Below are 12,886 nucleotides of genomic sequence, written 5' to 3' on the forward strand. Positions count from 1 at the left end.
ATTCGGAATGGGGGCACCATGGAGGATGGCATTAAAGAGTAAACAGAGATATGGTATCCAGACCTCTGGTTTATGCCTGTATAGGTCCCCTGGAATCTTGTCAAGGCCTGGTGCCTTGCCTACTGGAAGTCTATTTACAGCCTTTTCTACCTCCCTGGAGGATATACTATCGATAACTTCATTAATCGCATCAGGGGGGGAGGGGGCCTCAGTGGTGGGGGCGGAGGGAGCATTACAATCACAGAAACTATGGACTGGGGGGCACAAATAAAAAAATCATCATTAAAATTATCACAATCATCGGGTGGCATTATGAAGGTCTTTTGTAAGTCTAGCCAGAAACCAGTGAGCCCAGCCATTGATATATATATGTACCAGGCATGGGGAGGGGCGTTATACGGTGCAGAACTCTGGGGTTACACAAGACCAGAGAACTTAATGCAGGTAGAGAACAACTTCCTGAGACAGCTGTTAAAGCTCCCACGGAGCACACCGTTAATTCCGCTCCGATTAGACCTGGGCCTTATGGCAATTGCTGATGTAACCATTATTAACTCTTATTGTACTGGCGTCGCCTGTGGGTCACCCCAGAACTCTTATCATATAGGGAGGAAATAAGAGAAGTAATGAACCTAAGGGGGGCTGCCAAACTCCTGTGGCTCGCGTACATAAAGCATATGCTGGTCAGTATGGGGCTGGGGGAACTTTGGGCCGATCCTGAGTCTGCCTGCTCCTCACTCCCCAGGAAATCATTAAAGGCCAATTACGAAGAGTACAAAATGGCACAGCTTCTATAGTTCATAGAGTAGGCAAGGTAACCTCAGCCTTTTTAGATATCAAAGATAGGTTTAGCTTTGAGCCGGCCCTAGATGAGATCAAGCCGGCAGTTGCTAGAAAGTTTTACCTCCAGTTTAGGCATGGGGTTCTGCCTCTCCGTTGTTTTACATACAACTGGGGGGGTTTGCAAGTTTTGAGGTGCCCGGCATGCGATTGTCCAGAAGAGTCAGTACTTCACGTGTTTTTTAGCTCTCCTGGCTACTACAAGGCAAGAAAACGATGGCTGGTCCAAATCTGTAGGAACCTTGGTACTAGACGTTGCTCTGAGGCTTTCAGGATACTGAAAAATGATTGCAGTATCCTGATTGTTTACTCAGTGGCAGGTTTCTTATTCTCCATGTGGTGTACACGTAGGATATTCATAAAAACACCCCTAAATTTCTCGTCGGTCTTAAAATTAGGCCCTGTTTTTAATATGATTAGATTATATTGAGCATGTTCATAGAACCATTAATCATGCTATAGGGAAATTGTAATTTATAAATCTACTCCTGCAATTATTATAGAAGAGAAAAAATGATGTGCAGAAGTAGCCAGCATTGAAGGGGGCTCTTAGTGCTAGGACCCATCATCTGTAGTAAAGAATATTGGTCATCTTTTTTAGAAATTCTTTTTAAGTAAATTATTTATTTATTTGCATTATGCACTTTCCAAAGGTGAATCCTTGTTCCTTGCCTTGAATAACCCTCTGTGATCCTTGCTCCTTTTTGTCCTCCCTTCGTGAATCTATAAGAATTGTAGGTATTTTTTAACTGAGCATGGAATTCATTCACTTCACATGTGTGCCAATAGTGTTCATAATTTAATTTCTTCTTCTTTTTTTTCTTTTCTTTTAATCATATGTAATTGATTTTTGATGTATCAATGTGTATTGTATCTGTACTTTTGAGGTCACATTGACCGAAATGAAGTTTTTTTTAATTGAATTGAATTGATACTGTGCATGATATGATTTATGTTACAGGATGATGCTGAGTATAGTGTTTGCCAGTAATTACTGGCTGTGTTCTACGTTTATTATATGACTACATTTATTATCTTTACTAAGTGAGGGTTTTGATAGTGGCCCACATGGCCCTGTCATGTGTATATAATCCCCTGTAAATATTGCTCAGTGCCAGTTGGCACAGTGTATATTTTGTGATTACTATTCTAATGTGTTTTATGATAATACAAAGGCTATTTTTGATATAACCTTGTGCGGTGTTCCTTTTGTGGTGTGCCTAGTATGTTGTTGCTGTGTGTGTTGCGCAAATGCTTTACACATCGCCACCGCGATAAGCCTAACTGCTCGTGCCAAGCTACCAAGGGGGTGAGCAGGGGTTATCTTTGGCGTGTAACTCCCTTGCCCTGACTAGAGTGGTGGTCTCTGCCTGGCTTTGGCGCAAGCCTTAGCCAACCAGAGATCCCATTTCTAACACTGTCTATGAATTTTGTCCAAAATTTCACATGTTGTAGCATAGTTTACCATCTGTCCAGTCCGACTCCGATCCCAAAAGCCTATTAGTAGGTTTGCATATGTTAGGGCAAATGAAATCCCTATGACTGTGCCATGTCTTTGTAAGTAGCATTTTCTATTGAACATGAAGATGTTATGAGTGAGGCAAAAGTGTAGCATATCTAGAAGCATTCCAGAATGTTCCAAATAACCTGCTGATCTTGCTCTTAATAAATATTTACTCTCTGTGATGCCATCTTCATGTCAAATTGATATCAATTGTCACTAGTAGATACTTCTCTTGCCAAGGGATTTCTCAGATTTTATTTAAGAAATCCATTGAATCTCGGATGTAAGATGGAAGCGATGTTACATATTCAATGAGAACGATGTCAATGTGTTTTGTAGCAGAGAGTTTGTTCCAGACTCTGTAGGTCGCCTCTGGTAGTGTTTGGTACAAAGGGAAGCTTGATGGTGTTGAGTCCATACAAATAAGCCAGACCTGATCACCTACTACACTCGAGCTGCACAACAGCACAGCCACGCACGCAGCTCAGAGGATGAGCAACCAATACTAGATCCAGCCCTGCTGCTAAAAACGAGGGTTTGGGGTAAAAAAAAAAAAAAATTGAGACTAACGATTATTCATGTAAACTAATTCAGTGGACAATATGCTAAATTGGGGTAATCAGAAAAGCATAGGATTACAAGAAGTCTAAAAAGATGTGTGCTAGTTAGTGAAAGGTTCTGTTAAAAGGGGTTTGGAGGCAAGGAGGGGCTACTGGGACTCAGTTGTGAGGACTGGAGTCTTTTGTTTCTGATTTTCAGGGGCTTGTTCCTGATGTCCCGGGGCTAACCCTACTATAGCTCTGCAAAATGGGCCATGTGTACCCTCTTCAGCACTTGACTTTCAGTGGTAGACATGGTGAACAGTCACAGGCCTTCTTCAAGCTCCAACCCAATGCTTGCCTTTTTAAAAGAAAGTACATTAAAGCACACAGAAAACAAAACTCAGTGCTACACACTACAGGTCACAGATTCGGAGGCTACACTGGAACTGTGCAACTGTACTTGGTGCTGGTAACATCCGCTTCCGTCACCTGACTCTCTCCTGTTCTCCCGGGTTCAAGTTCTGCGTCGGAAGGTATTGGGGTGTGGGAAATTTGTGGGATTTCCTTTTGCACAAATGTGCCAAATTAAAAAAAAGACATGAAATTACGCATAGTTATGAGTAATGTAATTAAGGCATTTAGCACGAATTCTAGTGTGAAATGCGTCCTCGAGTGCATTTTGACATGAGTATGCCTTTCCCACACAAAAAAGCACCAAAAACACAAGTGCCGTGAAATACAGCCACTCACATTCCAGTCATTAGCAGTGTTTCTGTTGCTTTATTTTTGACACAATGAGGCACAATTGTGTAATCGGGGGAATTTCCCATAACAAGCACACTGAGATAAACACAAAGTTGCAAACATTACGGTCTTGAAATTAATTTTGTCCCGGGCCCAATCGGGCACAGGTGCAGTGTTACAATATTTATTAAGTTCATGTGCTCAGTTACTCTGATTACTCCTAATAAATAGTCTTATCGCCTGCTCGTCAGCTGTGACAAAGAGCAGCAGTGCATATCTGGCTATTGTTCCTCTTCCAGGAGGAGACGAGCTGGCTTCAACTGCTCTGGCGCACACTGGTCAAGTCGGTGGAAGGTGGCAGCAAAATAAGCCATCTGAAGTCCGTGCAGGCTCCAACATCGTTGCAAGTCTCCAGCTGGTCACAAGCTTGCTTCTTGGCTTTGGTTGAGTTGTGGAGGTGGGCCCTAGAGTCAAGAGCCATGGGGCTGCCTTGAGGCACTCTTCTTTTGGCAGCACAGCTCCACGACAGCTCACATTGCTAGGTAAGTGGCACAGTCCGTTCCAGTGCAGTTCAATATCACAACAGCCAAGTCCTCTCCGGTGCAGCTTCATGATGTTGCAACACCACAAACCACTTTGACAGCTTCACAATGTTGCAGTAATAGTCTTCTCAGGCACAACTTCACGTTGTTGCTGTGGTGCTGGCCGCTTGGCGGGAGAGACTGTGCTCCGATCCCGGAGCATGCAGTTCGCTCTCCTTCGTCTTCCTGGGAGGAAGGACACACAAGCTCTGGGTTGAGCTGCTTCTTGCTCACCCTGGACATTAAACCTTCAGCAGGGTAGGCACACATCTTCCCTCTGTCAGTTGGAAGGTTGGCCTTCTTCTGCTTCACAATAGGGGGGCAGCTTCTTCCTTCCAGGTCAGACTCCAGGTGATGTTCCAAACCTCTGGGAAGTTGTAGAGCACTTCCTTCCTTGGTCAAATAGAACTTGGAACTGGAATGGCAAGTGGGTCAGCAGTTCCCACTTTCATCCATTCACAGCAGACAATGGATGTGGATTCTCTGTCTGTACTTTTAGATCCAGTTTGGGTCAGTTCTTTCATCTAGCTTCTCTGGATTGCTCTCCAGTCACAGCCTTTGTACAGAGTGATGTCAGAGCTGTAAGTTGACATTAGTCAAGCTAACAAAACAGAGCAGAATCATTTCTACTCACTAAAACTGCAGAGCTACGTCTGATTCTGTGTCCCTCTGCAACAGAGGCATTGTTAGTGTTCCAGAGAAATGATTTGAGAAACTGTGCAGGATTTCCACCTCCCCTCTCCAAAGAGCATAATTGGAGGGAGGAGAAACTATAAAGAGATATGTGAATTTGGGGGGAGAAGACACGAGGACTGATTGTTAAGGGACATGCCAAAGTGCTGATATCCGAATGCAGACTAGATTGCTTTGTAATGTATGGGTAGATACATAACACAGCTTGGCCTAGAAAAAATAAGGGAGCTCTAACAGCCATTCAGCCAATATAACAATCAGGAGGCTGAGTACATATATGTAGATATTACATGGGGACTAGACTAACCAAATAAGCAATGTGGATGAAATATGACATACCTCTCACTTTTCGTAAAACCCACAGAGTTCTTGAGAGAACATTGTGTCAATAATGGCAGAGAGAGAAGAGAAGAATTGAGCGAGTGAGAAGAGAATGCAATTTAATAATGTATACAAAGGCTTGTTATCATGCATAGAAGACATTTTCCTTTTTTGCAGTAGACCAGTTTAGTCTGTCTCAAAACTGCTTATACTGCTGTTCATTTTCTATGTTTTCCTTGTAATGCAGTTTAAATTTTTTTATTTGAAGTTTTTGTATTGTGAATATTTTTAATAAGAAACTTCACAGTATGATATAGTGACATCAAATTACCTAAGGAGTATATTCTTAGCAACAAAACTGCATTAATTCCCACATTAATGCATGTGTTTTAGAACCTAGTAGTGCTTCTCAGGCCTTGTCAGTCTACCATGGTGTTCGGTATCAACACCACAAGAAACTATACTTCATCCTTTACTATGCCCACCACTAATAGACTGCGGTCAGTTTCCTCCAAAAAGCATTTACAGCAGGGGTAGAGAGGAGTGGCCTGGTAATCCGGCGTAGGTCTTCGGCCTCCTGAAGGATGCACAGAGGCTGGGGACCAGAAATGGAACCCGCGTGCTCTCCACTTAGCCTATGTGTGGCTGCATGGTCTTTGCACATCTGCAGAGGGCAGTTTTGGGGATATGCATCTGGGATGGTTATATAGGGTAAAAGGTGCCTTTAGGTGGTGCCATCTTGTTGCCATAGTCGGATAAATAGCGTTACAACAAACAAATGATGGACGGAATGCTGACAATGCAGACATTCTCCCCCAGTCAAGAGATCTGGGTTAAATCCATCGTTCTTTTGCCCACTACGCCACCCCAGTTTAGACATGGCCATATGCAAATCAGTCTTGACCCTGTGCCTCATGGGAACAGTCCAGCCCGAACTGCCAAGCCATGTCTTCCCTGGACCGGAATCAAGCATCCTAGGACCGGTTTCTGGCTATCAGCCGTCATCAGCCAGGATAGCTTTACTCCAGTGGCGTAGTGAGCACGGGTCCCACGTCTGGGAATACCCATCCCACTTAGGGCGAAAAGCGTTACAACAAACAAATGATGGACGGAATGCTGACAATGCAGACATTCTCCCCCAGTCAAGAGATCTGGGTTAAATCCATCGTTCTTTTGCCCACTACGCCACCCCAGTTTAGACATGGCCATATGCAAATCAGTCTTGACCCTGTGCCTCATGGGAACAGTCCAGCCCGAACTGCCAAGCCAAGTCTTCCCTGGACCGGAATCAAGCATCCTAGGACCGGTTTCTGGCTATCAGCCGTCATCAGCCAGGATAGCTTTACTCCAGTGGCGTAGTGAGCACGGGTCCCACGTCTGGGAATACCCATCCCACTTAGGGCGAAAAGCGTTACAACAAACAAATGATGGACGGAATGCTGACAATGCAGACATTCTCCCCCAGTCAAGAGATATGGGTTAAATCCATCGTTCTTTTGCCCACTACACCACCCCAGTTTAGACATGGCCATATGCAAATCAGTCTTGGACCGGGGAAGACATGGCTAGACCTAGAACGATGGATTTAATCCAGATCTCTTGACTGGGGGAGAATGTCTGCATTGTCAGCATTCCGTCCATCATTTGTTTGTTGTAACGCTTTTCGCCCTAAGTGGGATGGGTATTCCCAGACGTGGGACCCGTGCTCACTACGCCACTGGAGTCAAGCCATCCTGGCTGATGACGGCTGATAGCCAGAAACCGGTCCTAGGATGCTTGATTCCGGTCCAGGGAAGACATGGCTTGGCAGTTCGGGCTGGACTGTTCCCATGAGGCACAGGGTCAAGACTGATTTGCATATGGCCATGTCTAAACTGGGGTGGTGTAGTGGGCAAAAGAACGATGGATTTAACCCAGATCTCTTGACTGGGGGAGAATGTCTGCATTGTTAGCATTCCGTCCATCATTTGTTTGTTGTAACGCTTTTCGCCCTAAGTGGGATGGGTATTCCCAGACGTGGGACCCGTGCTCACTACGCCACTGGAGTCAAACTATCCTGGCTGATGACGGCTGATAGCCTGAAACCGGTCCTAGGATGCTTGATTCCGGTCCAGGGAAGACATGGCTTGGCAGGTCGGGCTGGACTGTTCCCATGAGGCACAGGGTCAAGATTGATTTGCATATGGCCATGTCTAAACTGGGGTGGTGTAGTGGGCAAAAGAACGATGGATTTAACCCAGATCTCTTGACTGGGGGAGAATGTCTGCATTGTCAGCATTCTGTCCATCATTTGTTAGTTGTAACGATAGTCGGATAAATAAGCACAAGGAAATTGTAGCACTAGAAGCCCATTTGCATCAACTAGTTGTTCCTTGGTATTATTAATCATTGTGGTATTTATTTCCGGCATGAAAGTTTAGTAGAACAGGACAGGAAGCCCACATTCCTGTGGGTCTCTCTTTTTAAGCCAAGATGATAAATCACTTGAGTTCCCAGGTACTTATGGTTCAAATATTTGAACCCTTTCCTCTTCTCTCCCCTTTCATTACCACAACAGCCAGGCGAGAGAGATTTGGAAATAGAGACATTGAAATTTTTGTTTTGTGTGACTCTGAACTCTGTTCAGATGTGTCCTAGTACTATGCTTCGGTTAACTTTGCATGTCTATGTTCTGGTTCACATTCGTTCTGAATTCAGTTACAGATTGTTACTAGTGAAGGTCTTGATTGCTTGTAGCCAGTTACAGTGATGTACAATACCACTTTGAACAGAAGATTCAAGTGCCAACAAGCAGTACTTGGCAGGGATGAAAAATGAAAATGCATTTTACTTAGCTCAAAAATATTGTCCACAGAAGTGCATGCCATCCAGTCCTACAGAAAGATTTTTTCTGCATCCTTAAATCGTCTGGGAGATCCCTGGAAAACATTGCTGTTAGACCTGGTACCATTGGCGTGAGTCTCCCTTCCATTTTTTACTGATTGCCTCCTCTGTTTTTGATATGTTTTGCTGGTTTAGATGCTTTGGGCACTGTGCCACTGCTATTCAGTGCCACAGTGCAAGTGCTCCCTATGTCAAATTGATGTAGTGACTCCATGATTGGCTTATTTGATTTACTTGTCAGCCTGTGTGCCCAGGGCCTGTAAATCAAATGCTGCTGTTGGGCTTGCAGCACTGGTTGTATCACTCACAGAAGCAGTCTGTAAAGTGTGTCTCAGGCCTGCCATTGCACAGCCTGTATGTAGTCCAGTACTGCCATGTCGACTTGGTAAGTGCACCTACATGCCAGTCCCTTAACCTTCCCTTTTCGTCATATCAGACACCCCTAAGGTAGGCCCAAAGGCAGGGTGCATCGTAAATATAAGGATAGGACATGTCCTGGTGTGTGTGGCATACAGAATAGTGAATTACAGCCATTTTCGTTTTTCACTATTGCAAGGCTACCAGTCCCCATAGGCCAGAATGGGCAGTTTGATTATAACACCTTATAATCCTAACTGACCCAGGGAGCATGGCAGAAATTCGAGTTTAGTATGCCGAACTCAGAATGATACAATACATCTTTTAGAGAAGTTGGTTTTAACATTATGTGTTTGAAAATACCACTTTTAGAAAGTAGGTATTTTCTTACCTATCCATCCAGCCTGCCTCTGCTAGCTTGTGTATTGTGTGTCTGGTTTTGTGAGTGACAGTGGTTGGGGGATTCCAGAAGACAGGGTGAGTCAGCACAGAGCTGAATACACCTATCTGCATGTAGAGTGGTGGGAGGAGTAGCACCTGGGTCTGAATAGGGCTGTGCCTGCCTTTCACAATTCTGGCTCCAGCCCCGGTGGTGTGTCTGAGGACCCTGACCCATCCTTCCAAAGAAAAGAGGGAGTCCTGTAACAAAGTGCTCCAGGACTGCACAGAACTGGTTTGGACTAGGTACAGGCCCCTCTGCCTTCAGAGGACAAAGGATTTAGTAGTATAAATATGGGGACCCAAACCCCAAGACTTTAGATCACTTCTGGAACAACAAGACAAACCTCTGCCAAGGAGAAGCACCAAGGAAGCTGTAGGAGTTGGACTGCCCCCCTGCCAATATGCTGGGTTGGCCTACAGTGGTGTCTTCAGTGCAAAGGAGAGGAGAAGGAACTTTCAAAGAACTTTTATCATCTTGCAGAATATTACTCCAAGGGCTTGAACTTGTGCTTGCCTTCTGCTGAAGTCTCAGGGACAAAAGACTTCACCACTAGCTCCCCTCTGAATTTCCTTGTTGGGAATTCTGTCTTTTGTGAGAACTGTGTTGCATTTATCATCAACTTGAACTAAGTGACTATTTTGAGTACAGCATTGTGGATTTTTGTCGTTTGTGGTCTTGTGTTAAGTCTATATAAAGAATACTTATTTTTATAAAACCTGTGTTGTGTCCATCTGTAGTGTTTTCACTGTATTACTGTATGTGTTCACAAATGCTTAACACACTGCCTCTGAGATAAGCCGGTCTGCTCGTGCAAAGCTACCAAGGGGGTGAGCAGAGGTTATCCAGTAGTGTAATCCTCTTTTCCTGACTTAAAAGCAAGGGTCCCTATTTGGTCAAAGGTACCTACCTCTGCCAACTAGAGACCCCTAGTTCTAACAATTACAAATTTGTTTGGAAAAATAAATTTGTCCGATTAATGTTGTCTACTGCAAAAAATTAGCAGTTTAAAGATCCTTCAACATTTCTACTGTATTACAAGTCATCTTTATAGCTTGCCAGGAATGCTTGTGTCATTGAACACCGATCCAAAGTTTGTGCTTCCACGCCTGCTTCCTTACCAACGGCATTAAAGTCTTTGTTTTAAAAAATAGTCTTAAATATTCGATTTTGGTAAAGTTTACCATAGTGATGTTTTTTTTTTTTTGTTAACAGTAGGTGGCATCCCGATGTTAATTTGAGATGCCTACAATTTGACTATGTTTATTGATTTTGACGATCTAGTTACACCCCATAATTGTTGATTACATTTTATGGTCTTTCTAGGGGAAACGCTAGGAGTTCCTGATACAGTGATGGGCCTCACCTTGCTAGCAGCAGGAACAAGTATTCCTGATACTGTGGCGAGCGTGCTTGTTGCCAGAGCAGGTAAGCACTATACTTTACCCCAAGGTTGTGTTTGTTATACCATGCCACCTCGCAGTCTTCTAAAGGACTTTGGTCGTGGAAGAGGGAAATACGTGTCTCCAAGTACAGCTACGGGTGCACTGCAAAAGGCTATATCAACAACAGAGGTCACCCTACCTCTGTATTGCTGGTGTTCACCTTCATAAAATGTGGAGGCCTCAAACAACATTCAAAGCTCAAACCCTTTGTGCCATAAACCGTTCCCCAATGTTGTGATCGATTATAGTAGAAATGCAAAATATTTCTATGCAAGCATGAACTGATAGTTTTACCCTATGTTGTATTTTACTACTTCCATCCTTGCCTGTAAAAGAGACTTTGAAAATGTATATTTGAATGTAGTATTTTTTTCCACTGGGCTGAACAGTATCTTTAAGCGTGTTGTTGGTCAGATCAGAACACAATGATTAATAGTTAATTTTGTTTTCAAACTCACTAAGTTACAAATCCAAATTCTGTTTTTCTTACAGGAAAGGGTGATATGGCCATGTCCAACATTGTGGGATCCAACGTGTTTGATATGCTATGCTTAGGACTTCCTTGGTTCATCAGAACAGCCTTTGTCAATACGTCGCCTGTTGAAGTGAATAGCAGTGGGATGACCTATACAGCCATTTCCCTCCTCGTTTCAATTGTATTTATTTTTCTGGCGGTTCACTTAAACGGATGGAAATTGGATAAAAAATTAGGAATAGTTTGCCTCCTCGTGTACTTGATCTTTGCTTCACTATCAATTCTACATGAGCTTGGAATTCTAGGAAATAACCCTGTACGAATATGTGGAGAATAAAATACAAATAAAAAAAAATGAAAAGGTGTAGTCATTTGTTCAAAGCTTATTCAGAAAGTTGGAGTTTGAAGTACTATTCAAAAGTGTCTATTTTTCTTCTTGTAGTCTCTGTCAAATTAAAGTGTGACTCCCATCTAAAGGAACAGTTACTTTTCTGAACCATGGTTTTTCTAACTTACCTACTCCGATAACTAGCACACGTGGGCATTTGACACCCAGTAACCAGAAATCAAATATAAATACTGCCAAATACAGAATAAGGTAAAGGGGATGCCAGTTATAAGCAGCTACACAGTTGTACTTGGCTCATCCCTTGAACATAACATTATAGCCCACTGCCGATAGCTATACCAGGTGTTAAAAATCCTGAACACGAATTATTGGACCGAGCAGCAGGTGAGGGCTTATCTCGAATGGTAGGGCCTTTAACAACCAATATAGCCCACAGCAGAAGTGCTATACGGTTATTGGAACATTCCACAAACTGAGGGTAGAATGTTCTAAATTAGAAGATTGGAATGTTCAGATCGCCATTGAAGACAATGGGGTAGCTTTGGGCTTATAATGGCCTGCATAAGCCTTCTACTATTCCAATATTCAATGTTTGTCTTTCGGTTTCTCCCTTTTTAATTTAGAACATTCTACCTTCAATGGGTTGAATGTTCTAATAGCTTTATAGATCTTCTCCCTTGTGCTATACCGGTGGTTAAATTCCCTCTCCCTCGTTATCGATAACTCTGGTTCAGGGCCTTTAACAACTGGTACAGGCCTTAGCAGTGGGCTATAAGACTATAGTCAAAAGGGAGAAACGGAAAACCAAACATTGGAATGTTGAAGCAGAAGGCTTATACTAGCTAGTAATAGCCCGGAGTTACTTTGCTTTCTTCAGTGGAGCATCCAAAATTCCAATGTTCTAATGTAGGCTTATAGCCCACTGCTGAAGACTATACCGGTGTTTAAAGGCCCTGATACCAAGCCTATAAAAAGGGAAGGGGCCTTTAACAACTGGTATAGCCTAAGGCAGAGGGGCTGTAAGCTTATTAGAACATTCAACCCACTTAAAGGTAGAATGTTCTGAATTATAAAAGGAGAAACAGAAAGACAAACACTGGAATGTTGAAGCAGAAGGCTTATACCAGCCATTGGAGAGCCTGAGCCATGTTATTTTGTTCAATAGGGCTCCCAACATTTCAATATTCTAATACCTCCTAAATTACTTGTCTAAATAACATCCTGGTAGGATGAAAAAGGATACTGCTCAAGGGTTACCTAGCAAAATACGTCCCAAGTTGATTTCTTATAGACCCAACACAACTAACTTACGTTGCAAGCAAGCATCTGTTTCTTTTGGAAAACGTTTTTCCTGAATATTCATAATGCATAAGGACCTACTGGCAAACGGTATTTGCGTAGTATGTTGTCCAACACTTAGACAGAGCTACTTATTGTATGCAGCATCCTTCTTTCAGCCTCCCATTTGCCTCTAAATGACAGAGGAGGCTGAAGCTGAAAGTGTCAGCTGAGGCTCAACAAGGACCCCTCCCACTCTGGATTCTGTCCTTCAATATACTGTGAACCTTTGCTCATTATTTCATTTTTGGTTACGTGAATTTTATGGAACTGTCCATATTCAATTCAATTGTGGTTTATATGTGTAGTAGTATTTGTATCTTGTTTCTCTAGCTGGGGAGCGGCAGAGAGTGGTGCCTTGCTGGATTTCTTGTA

General features: G+C 43.2%; 1 protein-coding gene across 3 annotated transcripts in view; it reads left to right on the forward strand.

Moving 5' to 3' along the window:
- Positions 1–11,173, forward strand: part of SLC24A5 (solute carrier family 24 member 5) — a 197,753-nt gene extending 186,580 nt beyond the window's left edge. For all 3 annotated transcript variants that reach the window (XM_085644202.1, XM_085644204.1, XM_085644203.1), the window contains 2 exons: positions 10,231–10,332; positions 10,842–11,173. In XM_085644202.1, coding sequence (XP_085500328.1) covers positions 10,231–10,332; positions 10,842–11,161 — 422 coding nt within the window. In that variant the 3' untranslated portion in view covers positions 11,162–11,173. The remainder of the gene's footprint in view (positions 1–10,230; positions 10,333–10,841) is intronic.
- The last annotated feature ends 1,713 nt before the right edge of the window (positions 11,174–12,886 follow it).

Source organism: Triturus cristatus, chromosome 3_1, assembly GCF_964204655.1.
Source record: "Triturus cristatus chromosome 3_1, aTriCri1.1, whole genome shotgun sequence".
NCBI classification, from domain to species: Eukaryota; Metazoa; Chordata; class Amphibia; order Caudata; family Salamandridae; genus Triturus; species Triturus cristatus.